Here is a 23,219-nt window from a genome sequence, read left to right as displayed (position 1 = left end):
CTTTGTAGAAAGAGCTCTAATTTCTCTTATTTGTAGCATTTTCTCCAGCATGTCAATGATTTCCTAAAGGCAGCTCTTCTGATTATCCACAGAGCCAAGAAATGATTTCTCACACTCTACCTAAACACATGCTTCTTTTGAAGCTGCCTCCCCTCTCAGTCGCTTTGTGTGTGTGTGTGTGTGTGTGTGTGTGTGTGTGTGTGTGTGTGTGTGTGTGAGAGAGAGAGAGAGAGAGAGAGAGAGAGAGAGACATGTGCACTGGGGATTGAACTTGGGGGCACTCAGCCACTGACCTACATCCCCAGCCCTATTTTGTATTTTATTTAGAGATAGGGCCTGAATTGCTTAGCATCTCGCTTTTGCTGAGGCTGCCTTTGAACCTGCGATCCTCCTGCCTTAGCCTCCCAAGTTTCTGGGATTATAGGCATGTGCCACCAAGCCTGATCCTCAGTCTCTTTAAGTAACTGATTTCATAAGACATATAAGTAAATGACTCTGGGTATACACAACTGGCAAAAATGTATTCTTGCATTTCCTCTCCAGTGACTACAAAAAATGCTATATTTCCATGAGTTTTGTGTTGGATCACCACACTATTTCAGGCATCTGCTATATTTCGTGATGGTCTATGTACTCATCACTGTAACGGAAATGCATTTTAAAATGTCTAAGTAGTATTAATGTGGAGTAATGCCATCAAAAATATGCTTTGTGATTCTATCTTATACTTGTACCACCTTTTGCAAAATTTTCAAACTTGCTTCTCATTTTGCTAAGTGTTGGCCTCTATCACAAACCAGGTCTGATTTCATCTTCAGCTGCAAATGTAATTTTAAACAGAACAGCAATGAGATTACTTGCTGAACATGTTAATCATTCATAGCTTTGCCATATGCTGTTATGGAAATTGCATTGATTTATAGCAATTTGGGTGCCACTCGATAGCACTGATTCACTTGACACCAAATCTACCTGTATTGGAAAATAATGGTTTAAATGTTTCATTTGCATTCAGACCTCTGATGAACTCATAGGTTTTTATTGTGTTAATGTGTTTTTAGAGAAAACTTTTACATGTTAAAAATTTGGTCTTACACTTGACTTCCAGAAAACTCAAGGGATTTGTGACATAAATTTATATTATAATAGCATAGTGTTCAAAGACATAGATTACAGAAACGAGGTAGAGTTAGGTCTTAAGACTGATTTGACCATGTGATTACTTTGTAGCCCTGCTTTCTTCAAGAGTAAAAAGAGGAAAAATAATGTTTCCAATCTGACAGGGTTGCTGTCATATTTAATCCTCAATTAAATACGATAATGTACGCAAGCTATAAAACACCTACAAAATGGCAACTTCATGTAGTTTGTTCTAATATATGCTTAATAATTGGTAATTATCATTACTTCTTGTTACCTAAATCTTGTATTCCTGTTTAAGAAGAAATGCTTGAGCATCTGGAACCTGCTGGGAATGATGGAAGATAATCTAGGTAACTTAAAAAAACTGCCATTAGAGAGAACAAGGTTACCGCTATGGTCAATGATACTAATCTATGAAAAACAAAGGTTAAAAAGGAACAAAGTCATACCTCTCCACAATAGAGGTATCAATAATGTGGCATAATTGCGTTAATTTTTGTTTAGGATGGAGGAAGCATAGTGCTTATTTTAAGCATGCTAAGGAGAATTTATGGAAATGAGCACTAAACATTCTATCCAATTATATTCAGAGGAAAGCGGAAGTTTCTTAGAAATAATTATATTTGGCTGTAATAAGTGAATATATACAGTGAACTGAATATTCATAAATATTAAAGGCTGTAACAACATAAAGAGAGCCATAGAGTTCTTAGTATTTTTTTTTTTTTTTTTTTTTTTTTTTGGTAATTGGTTTGTAGTGCACATGAGAATATAGATGGATCCTCTCTAGGACAGTTCTTAATGCTGGGCAATTTTGCCCTCCAGGGGACATTGGACAATGTCTGGAGACATTATGGGATGTCACAACTTGGGATGAAGGATGCTACTGGCATCTTTTGAGTAGACTCTAGGGATGTTGCTAAATATCCTACAATGCATATGACAGCTTCAACAACAAAGAATTATCAGGCCCAAAATGTTAAAATGCTGAGGTTGAGAAACTCGGCTCAAGGCTAAGTTTGCAGGGCCAAATGGGTTTATCCATCTGTCCCAGATTGGTATTAGGCAGGCCTTGGGAAAAATATGGTCAAATGTTCCCTGTCTGTATGTAAGTAGAAGTACTAGCATTGAGTTCATGTACCTGGGAGAAGAATGAGTAGAAATGTGAACACTATAGTTTACAAAAGACTGACTATTACTTGACCTATGGGGGATTTGAGGGCTTAAAGAAACTGGGCTTACACACACAGGAGGGCAACCATCATAATAAGACTGACCAACCAAGTGACCAAGGGTTTCCTGCCTCACAATTTCTTAAGCAGCATCAATTCCCATAGACAAATAACTTATTGAGTAACAATGTCAAAGACTAAGGGCTTAGTTTCCAGTCAAAATGTTGTAAGCACAATTTTTGGATTTTTTTCTTTTCTAATCCCATTGAATTGAAAATCTATTCCATGTATGACAGAAAATCTTTTCTTTTGAAAGTGTCCTTCCACAAACATTGCAGGGACTGCTTAAGAGGTTGTAGGCTTAAATAGGAATAATGCTCAAAGACTAAGAATATACATAAAGAACATTACCTTGAAGGGTTTCATTCTGTATTTGGTATCATCTTGGCGCCGCTGTAGAGAATCTCTGTGAACTCTGAATTTAGAATATCTCCCATCAATTCTCTCACATGAACTACGGGAATCCTGAAAAAAAAAAAATAAATAAATAAAAGATCTGAATTGGTAAGTAAAAGAAATTAGAACAAGAAAATATCAATATGTAGATAAGAAATAATCACAGGAAAAATAGATCACCAAGGAAAAAGAAGAAAATGGACAGTGTGGCCACTACCATAAAAATAAAATGGGTTCCATGCTGTTTATTTACATTCTTTTAGAAAATGGACCTCATGCCAGTAGGAAATGCCTGGCATTCTTAGTTGAAAGGAAAAAGATTTACTGACAATTAGCTTTAGTGTCCAAAGATAGTCAGTTACCATACCACTTTTGGATGTTATGTACTTGCTTCAAAGTTATACTTGGTATCAAAATATTCTCCTTGTTTAAAAAGATGCTGCCTTTAAAACTGAAGCCCTTTTATTTCACTGCTCCTTAAACAAAATTGTCTTTTAAATATTATATCACACAGATTTTTAAATTTAAGGCTATCTCATCAACATAGAAATTCAAGTACCAGGGAAATGAACTGGGACAAGAACTTTGGTCTTTGCATTCTTGTTCACAACACACTGAGTTTTAGAAAGTTTTAGGGATTTGAAAAATAAAATCCATCTCCAATAATCTAAAGGTTGTGTGTTTTTTTTTAACTTAAAGTGAGGTCTGGTTGTTTTCATGAAACTGATTTAACACATTGATTTAATTTAATCATATGAATGGCTTTTGAGGACATACGGAATGGTTTTAAGTTAAAAGGCAGGAAGGCAAAAAACAGAATTAGATCTCACTTCCAACTAATTTACATACTCCAAGCTTCAGTTTTCTCATCTGTACAAGAAGGAAAATAATGCCCATATAGATTGTTTGTGAAGAGTAGAAGAAAATGTATCATATTTAGTTGCTGTTTGCCAAATAGTATATGCTTAATACTGGCCATAAGTGTGCACAATACTCCTTTCCCTTTTAAAGGTAGAGATTTCACTTTCAAATATATCAGAAAGTATAATTCTGAACTTTGAAAAAATATTCTCCCTAGAAATTTTCTATAAAGGCATTTTTACATGAGTTTGTGTATATATAACCTAGATGTGTAGATAATTACTAGCCCTTAACATAAAAATTAATGATAATAAACCTTTTGGCAATAGTAGAGAACATAACTTTTAAATTGTACTTAGGAACATTCAGCTCAATGATTATCACTGGGGAACCAGTGAACTGCCACTGGAGGTTAAGGTCTGTGTGTTTATACTGGTGTAAGACAGGCATCTGTTTCTCAGTGGAAAGTCCCACCTGTTTCTAATACATTCTCTTGCCTGATCCTTTGTTCACTTAAATGACTACTGTTAGCACAAAGAAAAAAGAAGAAAGGATATGGGTATATATATTCCCTGCTATGGGTTGAGTAAGTTTGAATAGAAATTACACGGTCTCGAATACCAATTTCATGATTCTTTGACAGGGAATATATAAGCATATCTCAAGAATGAATCAAAACTTTAATAAAATATACTATAAATTCTCAGCTTTATCCTATTTGCAATAGTCTAGATTTTAAGATGTCTCCAATGAACCCCTGAGTTGATCTAAAAACTGCAGTTACTGCATTAACAAAAAATGCTATTGTAAGGTAATTTTAAGTTGGTATAGACTTTGAGAACCACATCATATCCGAGCTTCCAATAAATCAATATGGCATGATCTGAATGTACTTTCTACCCACTGTATTCTCAAGTAATATGTCACATTTAAACAGAACTAAATATAAGTCATACTTTCAGTTACTTTTGAAGACAAATGTGAAATTGGATGCTACATGGTTTCCAAAGGGAAACCCTCCACATTGTTAGCTGTGGTGATTTATTTATGTTATGTCAATCATATCAACCCTGTCAAACAAATTACAAATCACTGAAAATGTACTTTACATGTGCATCCCTAAGAATATATGCAAGGATCTTCTCTGGATAAGTCCTCTTCTGTTACAACTAGGTAATAGGGAAACTTGCTTTGCATTTCTCCTCTGTGAGGAACTTAATAAAAATCACAGTGTGTGAATCCACACGTCACTAGTTGGCTTGATGATGAAATGCTAGTAGTCAGAGTTCTATCAGGAATTTGCATGGGATATGGAATCTAAAACTATGCGAATTTAAATACATATATCACAGAGATAATCTGTGAACTATCATATCTCTAGACAAAGAGTGCCCTAGTAATCTGTGAAAAGGAAGATAATTCACAAATTAAAAACTGCTAATCAGAAATGTTCCCACTTGTTAATGTAATGTGTAACTCTTTGATTATCAGATTTTTCTAAATTCTTGTTCAGTTTTTGGGGGACAAGTGCACTTTCAGTAGTAAGGTAAAGTCTCTATTTTCCTAAGTTCTGCTAATACATAATTTCATTATTTTTAGTCCAGACACCACAAATGCCAAAAAACTGATAGCATAGTTTCAAAAGTTCCCAACAATTTTTGGTCCTTCCTCCCTTCTACAATTTTCTTTGCACATCAGGAAGATGTTAAGTGCTCTCATTCAGATAAATATACTGAAAAAGACAAGCCAACTCGTTCTCACTCTGAAGTCTTTGAAACCTTCCAGGAGGCTCAATTTCTCAGGCACAGACTCCAGATGGTCCAAAGCCACTCGGGTACTCTGAAAGCAAAAACATAAGGAAACACATTATAAAAAATTGATTAATACTCTCATAATCTAAACACTGAAAATGAGGTGTACCACTGCTCTGAGCAGATAAAACTACAGATTTAGAGGGTCAAGTAAAAAAAGATATAATAATATTGTATTTCCAAGATAAATATATCTTTTTAAATCAAAAGAATTATTTCCTTTCAAAAAGTATATGAGATGCATTTGCAAGTCTGACTCAGATATAAAAACTCTTTCTGGATAATTGCTTTCAACTGATAGTCTATTAAACTTTCTATAGAGCATTTCACATTCTTATTAATTTACAAACCTGCTTCAGTGAGCATCAGAAATAAACCACAGGGTAATACTAAGAAATAGATGAATTTGCAGTTACTTATCTATAAAGCATATTAGAGATCCTCAAGTGTTGTCATTATGAAGAAGAAAAGTTCTCAACAATTATTTTGGTTAAAAAGGAAATGGGGAACAGTTCTCAAAAGACAGGAGAAATATCTGAAATTGAATGCTTTCAACAGGGACACAAGATCCTGTTGATTATAAATCAGTAACTTATTATAAAATCTTTGATTAGCTGGTTCTGTTATGTCCACCAACATAAGCATTAAGAGGGAATGATCTGGAAATTATTTCAAAGCCAAAGTGAAAGAAGAAGGTAAGTGGTGGAATAACCTTGAGACCAGAGATGGGGTAACATGTGTATATCTCTGTATTCTTACTTCTGTCATGGTTTCAGAACACATTAGACAGGCAATAGGTGCTAGTTTTTTAATTTAAAACAAATATTAATTGTTCAGTGAAATTAACAACAAGGCCCATGTGTGACGAATAAGAAGAAAGTGAAGTGTCCTGCAAGATTCAGGACATAAATCTGAAGAGTTGTAGAGAAGTCAGCAGCCACCCAAAGTTTCATATGTTCTCTGACATCTCCCTGGTGACTGGTTCTAGATAAAGGACTCTGAGTGTGTCACTTATGGACTGAGACAGCTAAGAATCTGTACAACCCCTTTGTCATTCCAACTCCTGCCATGAGGACATCAGATGCTGCATGCTCCAGATGACACAGAGGAAACCTGGACTTTATGTGAGTGAGAGAACTTCTAGTTGTTAAGCTGTAATATTTCAGAGTTTGTTACTTATCAAAACACAGCAACATTATCATAAATAGTATCGAGACTACTATTAAACAAATTGTAAACTAATCTGGTGGTAAACTTTTATTAGGTGGGTGGAATCTAAATTACATGAAAGAATTTTTTTTTTTTCTCAAGAGGAGTTCGGATTTTTTTGCTTAACCTTCCTATTTGAAACCTCCCACCTCCCTCCAGAGAGATGGTATTCTTTGCCTGCCATCTCCAATCCAGAGGTTCACTGATGCAATTTCTCCTGAGCATATACCGCCTGTATCCCACAGAGTTTGGGTACAGGCAAGGATGGAGACAGAAAGTTAAAGGTCTCTTTGTCGTAGAAAGTTTCACTGTGTCTATTTCCACCTCCTCTTTCTGCAGTAATTGTACCAATTACGTCAATTCAAAAGCCTTCTGGACTTCTGCAGAATGACATTTGCTCTCCATTGTTATCCCCTTGACAGGCACTTGGGTTCTACTTTTCTGTTCTCAGAGACTTTACCACTCTCGGTGTTGTTTGGAGGTATAGCTACCTCCCAGTTTTGCCACATACAAAATCAGTGTGTCTCTCTCTTCACATGCTTATTATTGTGATGTGATTTTAGAAAGAACAGTACAAATACTCTTTGCCATTTTGCATAGAAAATTGTAGGTGCTGTTTCTTGAAGTTCAAAAAGTCTTCTTTTTCAAGGTCCATTTAGAGGATTTAGTATTTTGTTCCTTCTGCTTAACGTTTATGTTATTGTTAGTCTTTCTGCTAAATGTACTCACTTAAAACTGCCACACATTTTAAATGACTTCATTTAATTTTTTCATGTGAAGAAAAGATTCATCAAAATGACATTTCTTAATATAGTCTAAAACATGCAGATTTAGGAGAGCAGGTAGTTTTAGCTACCATATATGCTATGCTTATTTAAATAATACAATTTTCAAAAGAATTATATCGGCCCTTGAACAATAAAGTACAAAGCAATGTCCTGATGATTTTAAAGCAAAACTCTGTGCATTGACTAAAATCATCTTCATAAACACATTCTCTAATAGACTTTTAGTATTAAAACTTTATTTCCTTTTTTATCTCATAATTTTTCTCATTCAGAAGTGATTCTCTGAACATGGGTAAAGTAGATTAAACTTATTTGTTTTCAAGTTAAGAAAATGACTCTTTCCCTACCATAAAGCCAGCATGTTATATAAATATATTGCTTAAGATTTTCCATCAAAGTGACTTCATCAAACCACTTTGGCTTGCACATGCTCACAGGTCATCTTTCCATTTTATTATATTTTTTGATGTATATTCAAATGACTACATTCCTGTGAATGAGCCTTGAAACTTGATCTTGGTTCCTTCTTTCTTAAGTGATTTTCATACTCCTCTCCTCTACACTCCCCCCACCTCATGTCTCCATTAATTGATCTTCATAATTTCTCATCATTTATTTCAGTTGTGGTTTATTTTATATTCTGTTCATATGTTCTAAATATCTTCCTCAATATCAAAAATACTCTCTGGTACACAGACTTCATTTCTAGTCTAGTCAATCAACTGACAACAAATGTGTATTTTAGATATCATAGAATGATCCATAAAATATAGAGGGTACATTTATCGTTCTTTGGGAAATTTTGACTCACTGGGGAAGGGGGAAGAAAAAATGCATATGCAAAAGATATATGAATAATGCAAAGAAATAAAGTGAATTGCATTTATTCTAAACAAATTTCATGTATACATGCTGAGATTTCTAGGGTATCTGCAATACTAAGATGTGAAGTAATGAAGACAATGAATCCAGGTCTGGGGGCATCTCAGCTCTCAAAATACATCTGATTAGTAAGTGAATCTGGGGGAGTATTTTTATTTTCTGACCTCTCTCCTAAACATAAACTTAAATCACCACTTTTGCATGAAGACATAGGAATATGAATACTTCCACTCTTTTTTTTTTTAATGTGAGATTGGCTAGAGTTCTGTGATTAGAATCTTATCATACCACATGTCACTTCAAGTTCACTTTTTCCCAAAACTAACAGTACTACAGGATCAAGATCCATAGGTACACATTCTAAAATAAGGAACCTGTTCAACTTCAAAGACTCCATGAATCTCGTGTTATTTCCTAGGGCAAAACATCTCTGGTAGAAATTTTTTTAAGTTGGTTAATTTTTTCTGCCTTATATTACTTAATGCTTTAAAGAGCATAGACAAGTTCCTTCTGTTACACTTAAGGGAGAAATTTTTCAAGTACATTTCAGTATGGCACCAGCAAATGACAGAGTGCTTAATTTGCATGTAATTTCTTTCCACATTTTTTTATTGGTGCATTACAGTTGTACATAATGATGAAATTTGTTGTTATTTATTTGCACATGCACACATTGTGAGAATATAATTTGGCTAACATCACTCCCCAGCACTTCCCCCCTCTGAATTTCATTATCTTAATTCATTTTTCTAGAATAAATTAAATGCCCACAGAAAAGGTCTAAAAAATGTTTCTCCTCTGAAAACATTACAAGATATTCAATTTCATACCAAATCTGAAAACAAAGAAAAATTCATAGTGAAGGGTCTACTTCATGAAGGACCATTGCTTTGTGTGTATCTGGTTTATCTCAGAGGCTCACAGAGCAACTTCCATGGTGTGGAAACACTGGCAAAGCTAAAGATCCAATAAGCCTAATCCTGTTTAGCAGCATATCAAAAAACCAAACCACGAAAATATAATTCAAAATGGAATTACGTTTCTAATATACTTCTTAATCCTCACACCATTATGTGTGGTATATATTCCTGTTATCACTATTATACAGATGAGGTGATTGAGGACCAGGGGGTAAATAACTCTTCAGTAATGTGGTGGTAAAACTGGGATGCAAATTTAAGCTGTCTGAATGCTGAAGTGGCAAGGTTCTTATAACGTTCGACAAATCATGACGAATCAAGCTAAAAAGGAGTGGATAGCAACTAGAAGCAGTAACACTGAAGACTTCAAGAAAGTAAATTCCTACCCCTTTTTTACTATCAACTGTCAGCAGTCAGACGTTGAAGGAAAGTCATCGAAGAGCTGATTTCTGTAGGAGAAGTTTTAGGATAAAAGTGTTAAGAATTTCATCTCAACAATGTTGAGGAATCTGTGCTCAAGACCCTGTGTCCAAACATACACACATACACAAAAGGTATATGTGTAGTCTTTCTGATGATCAGAGGAAGTTAAGGGTAAGAAGAGCTTGATGATACTAACATCTCCTTTTCTTGTTTTCTTAAAATAGAATGCTAGCACAGCCCAGAATAAGTGCCTACATGCTGGCTAAACAAAGACAAAGACAGAGTTAGCATGTTCTAATAAAGCAAAACATTTTGACCTATTTACTAAAACCCCAGAAGCAAAAGTTTGCCATTTGATTTATTTTTTCTAGACTAAAGGCAAGGTCAAGTGGTAAAAGCAACAGTGAAATGTAGAAAACCTGTCTATTAGACTCTGTGGCTTTTGCACCTACAGATGTGTGCATATGCCTCTTGACAAGGGCAGATAAGATGCTGATTTTGCTACTACAAATTTCAATGCACTTCAGACTCTTATGGAGTTTAACAGTCTGTAGTGGTCTACAGAAAATTTTTCCTTAAACAGTCCTTTGTTTCAGTTAGAAGGAAATTGAGTAATATAGTATGACAATGTAAGTAGCAGCAATTAGGAATAAAGAGGGGAATGCATTGCTTTGATTCCTGTGTCTTTAGAGAAAACTTAAAGAACCAATTGAACCAGAATCATATTTTAGCATACATATTTCTCTTTGGAAAAATGCACATCTGTTTATTTTCAGACTAACATATCACAAATAACAATTTCTTATAGTGCTATTGAAATCGTATGTGTTTTGAGGTTTACATGATAAATAAAGGAAATGTCATCTATATTTTTATTTTAAAAATAAGTGTGTATTTTTGGCACAATGCACAAGTTAAAGTAAGCAGGGTCATGAAGCAGTTTATTTGGGTTCAAAAATGCAATTCTATTTCATTTGGAAAGAGATCCGCTGCAAAACTTCCCTGACAAATGGCTGAAAGGTGGTGAAAGGACCTGAGAAAACACATTTCAAGGAGAGGAAGGCTGAGATCATAAAGAGGACAGACTGTATGCCTTTCACTTGTGGTGACTTGATCCAGCACAGCTGTATTGGCTTTAAAGGGCCCCTTTTTTTTTTTTTTTTTTTTTTTCATCCGATCTATTTAAGATGCTCACTGGAACCAAACCAAACAGTAGCAGAGAATAGGCCCACAAAGTTCCATGTTGTTCATGCACATCTTTCAAGAGTTCCAGTGAAGAAAGTTGTGTGGATTTCTTGAAGAGCAGAAGAGTTCTCTATTTATAAACTGTGTGCTTTGAGAAAGGTTTAAATATCAGTTATCCACACAAAGCGTTCACATGTGTTTTGGGTGACAGGGTACATCAGGCTTATCAAGTAAAAATTCCAATTAACCAGGCAACATAGCACCAGTGTCTATCTTTGGGCTAAAAATCAAAGAATTATTGCCAATAACAAATTATGGTTATCTTCATATAACAATATCCCAGGCCAAAGTGGCAGGTCTCCTTCAAAAAGTTTTAAAACTTAAAATGAAGGAGCACCTCTTCCTTGGGAAATATGGGTACAGCAGGCTTTCCAGGTATGTTTCAACTCTCACTCACAACAAAAATTTTGAAAGATAACTATCTAAAACATGGAATCTGCCATCCAAGATTATTGTTTTCTTATTTCTAAACATGATCAAATTACAAATTATGCTCAATCTGATACCTTACTATTATCTTAAAAAGATGTAATATTCTCTCCAAATAACTGATTTGAATCCCCCCCACCCCAAGTAAGACACCAAGAGCAAGTTGAAGGGGAAAGAAGACCCAGGAAATACAGAAACCTGTCTCTTCCCTTGAGATTCTTGAGATTGTCTCCTTAAATATTGTTCTTTAATTCCCTCATATGAAGAAAAACTAACATAAAGAACAAAGGAAGACTTGGTTAGTGTTCTCTGTGTGCTGAACAAAATACTAGGTGCTCACAACTGTTTTACAAGGGCCTTGAGGGCTATAATATGTTTACCAGAAATCATTTTATTTCTTAAAACTGGAACTAAAATGTACTCACAAGGGAAAGAAATTAAAGAACATTTGCAGAAAATCAGATCACAAGATAAACAATTTTGTGTATTCATGATAAGTGAACAGTATGAAGGGCTTCTTGGACAAGAATGAGGTTAGAGTTTCTGCTAAGGTGGCAGGTAAAGAAATTTATGCTTCTGAATGTACAGGTCTTAGACACGAGTTTCCAGTTGGCTGATGAGGAACATTGGTGAGGTGACTGGAAATCAGCACCTGCAATATGTGTATATTCAAGTTCCAGTAATGTTACTTACTGTATTTTTTGGTTAGGGGAATATCACTTTGCTCTGTCCTTTTAAGCTTCAGGTTTTTATTTGCAAAATGAGGATAAAAAGTGATGGTCTACATCCACAGGGCAACTGTGATTATCAAGTAAGAAAGTGAATTTGAAAATGCAATGAATATTGTCAAATACTTTCCAAATAGCAGGTGTTTGAAAAACTGCTGAATTTTGGAAGTACTATCAACTCTAGTAACTATCAAATAGAAAAGAAGAGCTCAGTGACTATCTAAAATTATAGCTAATAAAAACCAGTCAAAAGAATACAAAGCAAAACCAGGTAAACTTAATTAAAACTATATCCAATATTTAGAAACGCATTTCACAATAAAAAGCATAAAAGAAGTGTAATGACATATAAATTACTTTTGTACATGCTGTGCCCTCAGTGGAAAAGGTCCTCTCCAGTCTCCTTATCTACTTAACACTTTCCCTGCCTCCCAACAATATAAGCATTTTCAAGCACACAGGAAATCTGAAGGAAATTTACAGACATCACTCATATATCTGCCACATCAATACTACTCATAATGTTATATTTACTTTATCACTTATCAGTCCATTTATCCCTCTCTGTTCAACCTTTAGTCCAACTCATACTTTCGATGGTTTGCATATCACTAATGCTAGTACCTCATTTTTAAAAATGTAACATTTATATATATGAAATGCACAGCTCCTGAGGGAACTGGTTAACTTTAGTTATCTTTCATATCATAAGTCAATCCCTTTTTCAGGGAAGGCTCCCCTGCCTTCATTGATTCTACTGAAGGATTTCTCCACTGCCTCAGAAGCTCATTGTGGTATCACTTGTCAGAGGACTAATATATATGTGCAACATTTGTTTAATGTTTGTCTCAATGCTGGCTTAGAAGCATAAGGAATATTTCCCAAGAACTCCACCCTGTGTGTGCTACAGAACAGATATTCAATAAATGCTTCTTAAATGAATAAATATCATTCAATGAAGCAAAGATTGTTCTATTTATTTCATTTGTAAATATATACTACTGAATACCTATGATAGACTGGACATTGTTCTGAAGGTGAATAAATAAGAAAAAAATCTCATGGAGCTTACATTTTATTGGCTAAGATAAGAGATTATCATAAATGCTCTGAAGAATAATAAAGCAGAGGAAAGTGGGGAGTGTTAGGATTGTTATTTTAGATATAACTGTGGTCCCTGATAGTCTCTTTGATGAGATGGTTTGTTTACAAGAAGAATAAAGTGAGGAACTGAGCTATCAGAATCCCTGGGGGGATGCATTTAGGACAAAAAAAAAAGAAAAAAGAAAAAAGAAAGCAGTAACAACAGCAAAACTAAAGGCAAAGGCCCTAAGGAGAGAGCCAGACATGGAACACTGCAGGAATGAATGGCCCAGAACCTGCTGTGGCTGGCATGAGGGAGCTCAGGGAGTGCACCACAAGGTGAGGCAAAAGGGGCCTAGAGAAACATCTTAGAAAACCTTTCAGACCACAATCGAGTTTTTGTATTTAATCCAAGTTAACTGGAAGGTTTTCCAAGGATTTCGAACAGAGGAGTGACATGTTCTCATTTACTCTTAAAAGGAACATTTGGGATATTGTTTTGAGAACAGACTGCTAGTCCTTTACCTCAAGTCATGAGAAGAATTTGAAGAGTTTGGAATTTTTTTTTTTTTTTTTTTTTATTACATGTTTCCTTCTGAGTTTCCTTCTGTCCTTCCTTTCTCTCATGCTGGGGATTGAACACAGGGACTTGGACAGCCTACACACCAACCTTTGCCCTTTTATGGACTTCAGAAGGACCGAGGGAAGACAAGATGGACAGCTCATTCCCAGGCTAGGGACTTATAAAACAACAGCCAAAATTCTGAGTCTCATCTCAGGAGGTCACAGGGGTATAGCTCTGTGAAACATTTATTAGGAGAACAAGATGAATCTCTAGAAGGCCCAGGGCACCATACCAAATGTTCCTGATTTACTCCAAATATTCTCACACCCCAAGGACATGTCTTCTGACCATGAGCTTCTGAAATATCCTAAATGTCCACATTATGCTCTAAGTATTTATTTGTGGTAGGTAGCCTTCTGTTTAAGGGCAGACAGTGAGATAAAGTAGAAAACAATAGTTATTAGAAACCAGAAGATACAAAGTTATATCTCAGTTTTGACATAAACAATTGTATGAACTTGGGCAAATTATTTAACCCACTGGCCTAAGTCTCTAAATCTGGAAAATGGGAAATTAGGATCTGAACATGTCTAATAACCCTTTGACACTAGTCTTAATCCACTGTAGCTTTAACTTCTTCCAATGGTAAATTGAGACTGATTTTTTTAAGCTTAAAAGGTTGGAAAAAGTGTGAAAAAGAAAATATTATAAATAAAAAGAAAAATAAGGAGAAATTTGAATATGGGATTCTATGAGTTATTTACCCAAGAACACCTGTGGGGTGGAAAAATCTTCACTCTTCTATGGTAGAAAGCAAAACTAATGACTATGTAAGAAAAACAGGAAGAAAGACATTTTTGTCTTCTTGGGTGTTTGCCCCATCAAATTACCAACTCCAAATATTTGTCATTTTATATTTTTAGAAAAGATGCTTCCAAAAGCAGGCAAAGGACTTGCTTTTCACTTTTTCCACTTTTTAACTGGCCTAGCAACAACAACGAAAAAATGATTTCACAATTTCCCCCTTATCTAAATACTGCCAATTAGCTTCTGGTTCTATTGCCAAAAATGTTATTCCATACTTTTGCTTCTCTTCTGAAAGGTTTTGTCATGACTTTGGACATAAAGAAGGTCCATGGTCTGGAATGTTCTCTACACACAGCTTAAATTAGCTTCTGATTCTCCTACAGCAAAATTTGGCTTGGCTGCTACCTCCTCTAACATGGCATTTAAAAGCATGGGCTCCTGAGCTGGTCAGCGCGAGTTTAAATACTGGCTTAGTCACTTACTGGCTATGTGTCCTTACAGAAGTTCCCAATGATTCTTCTGCACTGGGGCCATTTCCTCATTTATAAATAGAAATGATAATAATACCTATTGTACAGAGATGTGTAAGGATCAAATGCATTAACACTACAAAATACTTAGAGCAGAGCCTGGCAGTAGCAAGCAGGCAATAAATACTAGCTATTATTACAATAATACTAGTTATTATTCTGTGAACTTTTCCCCAAAACTCTGAATTAGGTGTCTGTTTCAGTGGTTCCTATGCACAGGTATATCCCCCATCACATATGAAATAATTTCATAACTGTGTTTACTTGTTTCCAGTAGACTGCAAATTCCTTAAAGGCAGGATTATACATTCCTCTATATTTTTAGTGCTGTATATTATACACATAAATTTCAGTTTTGTGGGGAAAAAAACCTCATCACAAAGATAAAGATACATTTAGAACTTAGAAATATTGGTGTAAAAATACAGCCAAATTAATTTTTGAAATATAGAATGCTAAAACTTTTTAAGGGACAAAATATTTCTAAATAGATTTAAAAAAAAAAATCGAAAAAGAGCTGAAAGAAAAATGAAGGGACAGTATAGTTGAATTAAACAGCCTAGACTGCGCTAAAGAGAAGATGGGAAGAAAGTCTTTTGTGGACCTAATGAGGTGGTGCAGGAAGTGCATGACCTGAAGCACAACCTACTTCCTGTGGGTGAGTTCAGGTTAGTCATGCTGTGTGACACCCAGTACAGGCCAGATACTGAGAAATGCTCATCACTTTCCTGAAAACTGGAACGTCCTTGTCCCCAGGGCCACAGACATGCTAAAGTAGGAATCGCATTTGTCTTGTCCATATTTAACATGGAGCAGAGGGTTCTGATGCAGAACATTGATAAAGAAAGATAATTGTTCTGGCTGAGGTAAGGTCCAGGCTAATTTACTTAAAAGAACCTTCATGAGGTGAGGGTAATTAATCTCTGTTTTCAAAATAAAGGGTCATTTTCTTTTTAAGAGGTGTTCTGTGTTCTCAAAGAGAATGACAAAACAAATTAATCATTTTCCATTACTCCACACACTGAACTTGGATGTTGAAAGAGCATGTGAACAGTTAATCCCCCTATATGGATGAGTTTCTGGTGACAGGCAGATCAGATCTAAATAGAAATCAGGCAAGGTATTTTATTCTTATCATTGTGACTTTGAGACTTAATTAAAAAAATAACAGATCAACTCTGCCTATGTTTTTTTAAAGTTTGCTTTTATAATTAATCCTTCTTTGAATACTTAGAAAACATTTTTTTTTTTTTTTGTATTTTGTACAAAGCAGTCTTCCTGATGACAGCTGCCAAGGCAGACAGAAGCAGAGACTATCAGATATAGATTAAAAATGATCACAAATTCAACTGAACTGTCATTTAAGGAATCCTTACTACCAGTCCATACTCGGTTCAAAGTACCAATAATTTGTTATTAAAGCAATATATTTTGGCAGACTTCTCATCTCAATGATTACAATGAAAGTGAACTATTAGTATGTTTGAGATGCTCTGTTAAACTGGGTCCTGAAAGCTGAACAGACAGGGTTCTGTAGAGTCAGGTACTGAATTTTCAACCAATCACTAAGAAAGATGGATTATGAAAACAGCAAGAAGGTTTGCTATTGGATTAGCGGGCATAATACAGCTGACAGTGTTATTTGGTGGGCAAATTCATCTGACATTTGCTGCAACCAATTGTTTTCCTGGAACTTCAATTGCTAGAAAGTATTTTCCTCCCTCCAAATGAAAGCATGCATTCATTCAGCTGGACAACAATGAAGCTTTGTGGCCTGGTGGTTGGCATGCAAAGGAGCTTGTCTTGCCAAAACAATTTGAAATATTGAACTTAGACACCCCCTACCCCCACTGTATTTTAACATATTCAACTAAACTGAACAAGTTCTGCAGCCTTTACTAGATGCATTAAAACTAAAGTAGCCAAAACCACATGACTCTAAACATTTAAAGTATGCTATGAAAACTCTAGAAAATATGCAGTGCTCTGGAAACTACCAAGGATTTCACAGAAACTCCTCACATAGACACTGGATAGGACATCATTTTTCCTTTACTCAACAAGCACTTCTTAAGCACCTACTATGTGCATATCAAATCTATAACATCAGTACACCAGATGTCATTCTGTTTAGTGAACCAGATTTAGTTTAAGGATATTCTTTGGGTTCTTGAATGAAAATGAACTTTCAGGGAAATAAAAATGAACAGATAAATAAATATATGTGTGTAGGGTACATCATAATTTCTCATTAGTTGTTTTTTCTTACTAAAGAACTCTTAAGCATAAGAATTCTATAACAAAGCACTGCTATAACAAAGATATTACAGAATGAGTGACAACAAATATTTATTTCTCACATATGTGGAACTGTGAGGTCTAAGATCAAGGTTCCAGCAGATTCCATGTATGGTGAGGGCCTGCTTTCTGACTTGTAGACAGCCAACTCCTTGAAGTATCCTCACAGAGGTGTGGGAAAGAAATCACCTCTCTAGTATCTTTCCCTCCTTGTATGGAACTGAAATTCAAACCCATCATTGGATTCCATCCCCATGACCTCATCTAAACTTAACCTAACCTTTGTTTTATTCAATATTTATTGAATATGGTGCTACAATTGTTTCTCAGTCATCTAGTAACTATATATATTGCAATAACATTTTAAAAAATAGCTGATGTAAAAGATCAGATAATTTATATTTAAGAATGGTCTCCTACGCTTCCCAGGGAATATGGATACGTGAGGAATTCTGGAATTCACCATAAATGAAAGAAGTTGCAACGCTAAGATCAAATTAAATGAGAGCAGTATTCCATTTTTTCTTTGAGGACTCACGCTTCCTACGTTTTCCTGAGAAGTACTAGTTAGACCAAATTCAGAGTACTTCATTCTTGTTTCCCTGAGCCACCTCCTATGATTCTTGCAGGACTTGGAGTGGAAGGCAACCAGTGGGAAGGTGAAGGTCATGCTGGCTGCTGTGCCCTTGTCTTCTGCCTTTCGCCATGATCCACGGAAGTGTGACAGGCTAAGTTGCTGGTTTTCAAGTAGAGCAAAGTCATGAGACTTCCTGTTCATGACATACATTGGGCAAAATGATAATAAAGCAGAAATACTATGTAACAGTGATGATTTAGTTCACTCCATTAACTTTTCATGAGATTCCATTAATCTCTCATTTTCACACTTTTATTCTTTTCTAATATAGGAACAATTGATAAGTAACAATAAAATAATTTCATAGATAATGAAATAGAAAAATGTTAAGACAATAAAATCACCAAAATCTAACACATTTCTGTAAGACAATGAATTCTACTCTCTTTTACAAAGAAGGAAATCGGCTTTCAGGAAGATCTTGAATAGAAAAAAAAAAAAAATCAATACTTATGAAATTTTTTAAAAAGTCAAAATTTGGTCCAAATGACCCTGGTGACATACAGAGGACTGAACTACTCTTAAAAGCCCTCATCCTTTTATTATCACTCCCAGAATCTTTTTTCATCCTTGCAGTCACAAGCTTCTTTGCCTTGTAAACCTCAATCACTGCTATGGGTCAGGACTTCATGAAGCCTGGGTTCCAAGCTACTTTGCAGGGCTGAGACCCTAATGTGGAACCAGGAAGCATACTCAGTTTCTTGCATGGAGTGGTTGGCTGTCGCAGGTTGAACGGAGATGTAAATAAAAGGCAATGTGTGTGCTGCCACAGGGAATTCACGTAAGAGCAGGAAGAGGAGAAATAAGAAAAGAGGACTACGGAGGCAGTTTATGTAATCTCAGTCAACATGCCGAAACAATCAGCTGAACAGACAATTTGCCCATTATACTGGTTCATTTACTTACTTTCCTGTTTTGTTTTTTAACAGTTCATACAGTTTCTAAAGAGACTGCTTTTGGAAACTGGCTTATTTGTTAAAACCAGAGAACTGCTCCTTTGGTGAATTCATGACTGAGCAAAATGGCCCTTGAAGTCAGGTCTGACAAATTTAAATTTTAATAAGAGGCTAAAGTTAAGCTCTCTAGGACTTGGAAAATTAAGGAAAGTAATGTTTGAGAAGGAATTTTACAACCACTGTTTTGGTAGCCTAAGAAGAAGAAATACTGAGGAGATAAGACATGATGGTCTTGGTAGACAGGACGTGAAATTTAGCCAGCATAAATGAAGACTGAGTCCAAGACAAATGCAGAGTAGTGACAGTTCGTCGGATTAACTCTGCAGTGCATTCTTAAAGGACACACAGAAGGTTGTGTGAATCAGTGATTATAAGCCATGGCCATGCATTACAGGCACTGCTGGTGCTTTAAAAAATACTGGGTACCACCCCAGGTCAACCAAATCTGAGACTGGGAATGTGTAGAACTAAAAATCTTGAGATTATTATAGAACTCTAAATCTAAATTATTAGAGCCTAAATTTGAAACAACTGAGCACTGGAAGTAAAATTCAGACTGCCAAGACAATTAACCAATGTGGCAAACTAGGAGTAGAAACGTCCTGATTAAAAAGCCAACCTTCCTAGTCTGTACTGCTCTTATTGGTGAAAGTCATAAGTACATATGGGAGGGATACCAAAAATCAGACAAGGGCTTTCCCATCCATTATCTCACTTAATCTTTCCAGAATGGGAGACAGACAGGACAAATATTAGGTCTGTTTCATAGATAATGGAAATTAGGTTCAGAGAGGTTAATTAGGTGCCCAAGGAAAGAGCCAGAATTCACACCCAGGTCTTCTAACTGCCATCCACCAAATTCTAATCCTTCTCTAAGACAGCTGGAGATCACTTGGCCTTTGCCTTACCCTCTCACAGATCTCCTGCACTTCTGGAACAAATGCACTCTTCTTTAAGGGAAAAACTAATGCTAAGGTATTAAAGAGCAAAACGAGGTCTGAGTTGGAAATTGATAGGGATAAAGATGAAAATAGGAAGTTCTTTGAAGAGAAAACAGAAAGAAGTCCATCAGCAAATTCTAGGTCAGTGAGTCTACCTATGTTGAACACACTTCAGACCACATACTTGATGTTTGATGGCGATGAAACAACCAAGTCAAGGAGGTGTCCCATTAGCCTTTGCAGGGGACACAGGCAGAGGTGAGAAAACATTTTCTTCTGGTTGAAGAAAACATTGAAAAGGCTACAGAAAAGCATTTATGTTAGACCAACTATGCAAAATAGCTGAGAGGAGAACCTAAAGAGATTAATGAGGGAAAGGCTATTTTGATGGTTTGGACTTTTACTGTTTGATGTTCAAATATAATGCAGTTGGGGGCAATGATAGGTTGAAATAATTTACTAATGTTAAATAATTAACATGAAAACATCTGAGTATTTATATTAATAGAGCTAACAGTGACAGTTTATACTCTCTCCAGCCTTTCATCTGAGATCAAAGTTTATTAAAAGCCCTAAACAAACTTTATAAACTTATGTAAGTGGCATTAGAACCATTATGCAGATACTTAAAATAAAAAAGATCAACTGTGGTGTTTAATACAACTAAGCAAGCTCAAGACAGAACTAGTAGAGCAACCAAGGGGCATGCCAACTCTTTTTCTTCGACATTCAAAAGGAAGAAAACTAGATCAAAGTTGTTCTATGAAGCTTCATTTAACAATATAAGTTTATAGAGCATATTATAAATATGGTCCAAGAATGTCAGTTTTCTATTTGAGTCAATTTTCTGCCCTGCTCAAGGTAAATATGGGATCCATTTGCTAATTTTCTTCCTCTTCACTTTGTGCCATTCACTAGATACTTGTGAAGTGCTCCTTACTCATGTCTTTATTTACCCTCACTAGTCACAAGCAGAGGGTGTGGGATGGAAAGAACACTGTGTCACTGATGGAGACACTTGAATTCTAGCCCTAGTTATGCTACACTTAAAAATTCATAAGCTTCTCTGGGCTCCAGACTTCTCATGTATAGGGTGAGAGGTTTTGGCAAGGATCTCTAAGATTCCTTCCAGTTCTAACATTAACTAAAATGTGCAATCCATGGCCCCAGGGACCTCGTCAGCTGTACACTGTAGGACAGTGTTAAGACATGACAGGGGCTCACTGAATATCTGTTACACAATATTTTATGATTAAATCAGGGTTCATTGTTTGATAGTGACTACAAGCTGGATGGAAATTTTGTGAGGATCACACCTTCAGTTCCTCCCAGATTAAACTAAAGTGTACGAGGGCAAGGAGTTTTCACAGTCTTACCTAGCCCAGCTCAATCATTTAAAAAAGTAAGAAATATGGAGTGGAGTGTGCATGAATAACTTGCCTAAGGTCATAAGCTTGACTATAATGGACATGTGATCAAAACCTAGATTTGCTGAGGGTTAATCAGACATTATTTTTTAAACATATCCCTCTCCATCATATAAAAGTAGGGAAATATTATTTAACAGCTGAAATACATACCTATACATAGTGAAAATTATGTGTAGTTAAAAATAGACACACAAAATGAAAATTCCTCAAATCAGTTTTTCATTTAAAGACTACCTCAATAATCTTAAATAATATATACTTTTCCCACTGACCATATATTAAAAGTGCACTACCAATACTGTCTCATAGTTAAGTTAGTATATTAAAACATCTCAAAATGCTATTACTCTGAGAGTTCACCTAGATATGCTTTTTAAAAGAGAAGGAATTTCTTATATATATTTCAGAAAGGTTCTTCCGTTTTTGTTTTATAACATACATTCATATTATCTCTACAATATAAAGCAAGAGCTTTCTGGCTTAAGAATGTACTGTTATTGATAGTGTTTAGAATAGGACTATAAAATATATTATTAAGTGAGGCAGTTAGACAGGCAGTATGACTACTTATCAATATCAAGTTGCCAGTCTGACCTTCAAAAACTCAGTAATTCAATAATACTCAATTCATCTGCTGGTGACGTTGCATTCATTACATAATTTCTCAATGATACCTTCCTTATGTCACCACTTTCATGAGACATTTGACAGGGCTGAAAGAAACAATTTTTGCACATTGAATGAAGTCTTACATTTTTAAGTTGGTCATCACCTCTTGCGACAAGGTTGCAAGTCTGCATAAACAGCTCACTTCTTTTAGCAGTATTTTCTTCATTTGACCATAAGCAGACATGTTTTAGAGGCTTAACCCTTTGAAGATGACCCCATTATTGGAAAAGATACATATTTTAATACTGACTAACAGAGTACAGGCTCTTTATTTTGGTAAAAGATGGAGAAAGGAGAATGTCTAGATTGTTTCACCCAAGATCCCTCATGAGAGATTCATGAGGATATTTCCGTTTGCCCTCGATGCGAATATACAGAAGGTAGACCAACATTGGAGCAGTGGGAAACTTGGCAGAGCGGGCTAGGACAGGGTTTGTGCAAAACCTTTTTCCGGTTTCAGTTTGAATGGGTTCCCAGGAAGTGTCAAGCCCGAACAAATCCAAAATTTTACAATGTGGCTCAGCCAAAACTGCTGAGATTCACCTGATTCTGGGTCAAAACTGTACAGAGCACACTGAGTTTTATTTGGTGCAAAGCCAATTGAATTGAACCTTTCAGGCAACTTCAATGAGAAGCTCATAGCCTTGGCAAAACCAAAAATGAATCTAGCCTGATCTTTGGTTTTGAAACAGCAAGTTCAGGCTTTGTAAGGAGATAAAGGCAAGTTTTACTTAGCTTCAAGATTTTTACAAATACTTAGGAAAGGCATTGCAAATAATTAACAGTTATTTGGCCAGATTTACATACTCCAGTCAGTGTTTCCTGGGCAAAACAGGGGCACTTTGGTAAGAACATTAACTCCTTTGGGTCCACACATACCTAAGTGTTCAAGAACACAATTCAGTGAGCTAGCAAAGAAAGATAGCTCTTCCTCAACAACTTCTGTGACTGCAGAGCTGTGTGCACATTCAATGGGATGAAGCAAAATTAGTACCAGATCCAGGGTGGGAAGGCAAGAAAATTAAAAGTCAAAACCCCAACAGCAACTGTCTAACACAGATGGGTGAAAATAAGTGTGTACAGTGTTGCCTTGTAATTTCCACAGAAACATGAGCAAACTCATGTAATTCTGGATGTAAGACTAAAGATCGAAGAGTGTGTAGAGTTCAAATCTATTACTAATAGTGTTAGTCAAATGCCTCATTCAGGGATATACTGACTACGGTTGTTTAGAAA

The 23,219-nt window shown here is 35.7% G+C and overlaps 1 protein-coding gene across 13 annotated transcripts in view; it reads right to left on the bottom strand.

Moving 5' to 3' along the window:
* CEP128 (centrosomal protein 128) overlaps nucleotides 1-23,219 on the bottom strand; it is a 418,511-nt gene that overhangs the window by 22,145 nt on the left and 373,147 nt on the right. For all 13 annotated transcript variants that reach the window (XM_079128040.1, XM_079128046.1, XM_079128049.1 and 10 more), the window contains 2 exons: nucleotides 5,394-5,471; nucleotides 2,727-2,840 (listed from right to left, as the gene is read on the bottom strand). In XM_079128040.1, coding sequence (XP_078984166.1) covers nucleotides 2,727-2,840; nucleotides 5,394-5,471 — 192 coding nt within the window. The remainder of the gene's footprint in view (nucleotides 1-2,726; nucleotides 2,841-5,393; nucleotides 5,472-23,219) is intronic.

The sequence above is a fragment of the Sciurus vulgaris genome (assembly GCF_902686455.1).
Source record: "Sciurus vulgaris genome assembly, chromosome: 2".
NCBI lineage: Eukaryota > Metazoa > Chordata > Mammalia > Rodentia > Sciuridae > Sciurus > Sciurus vulgaris.
Note: the sequence above shows the minus strand (reverse complement) of the source record. Positions and strands in the feature narration are given on the sequence as shown.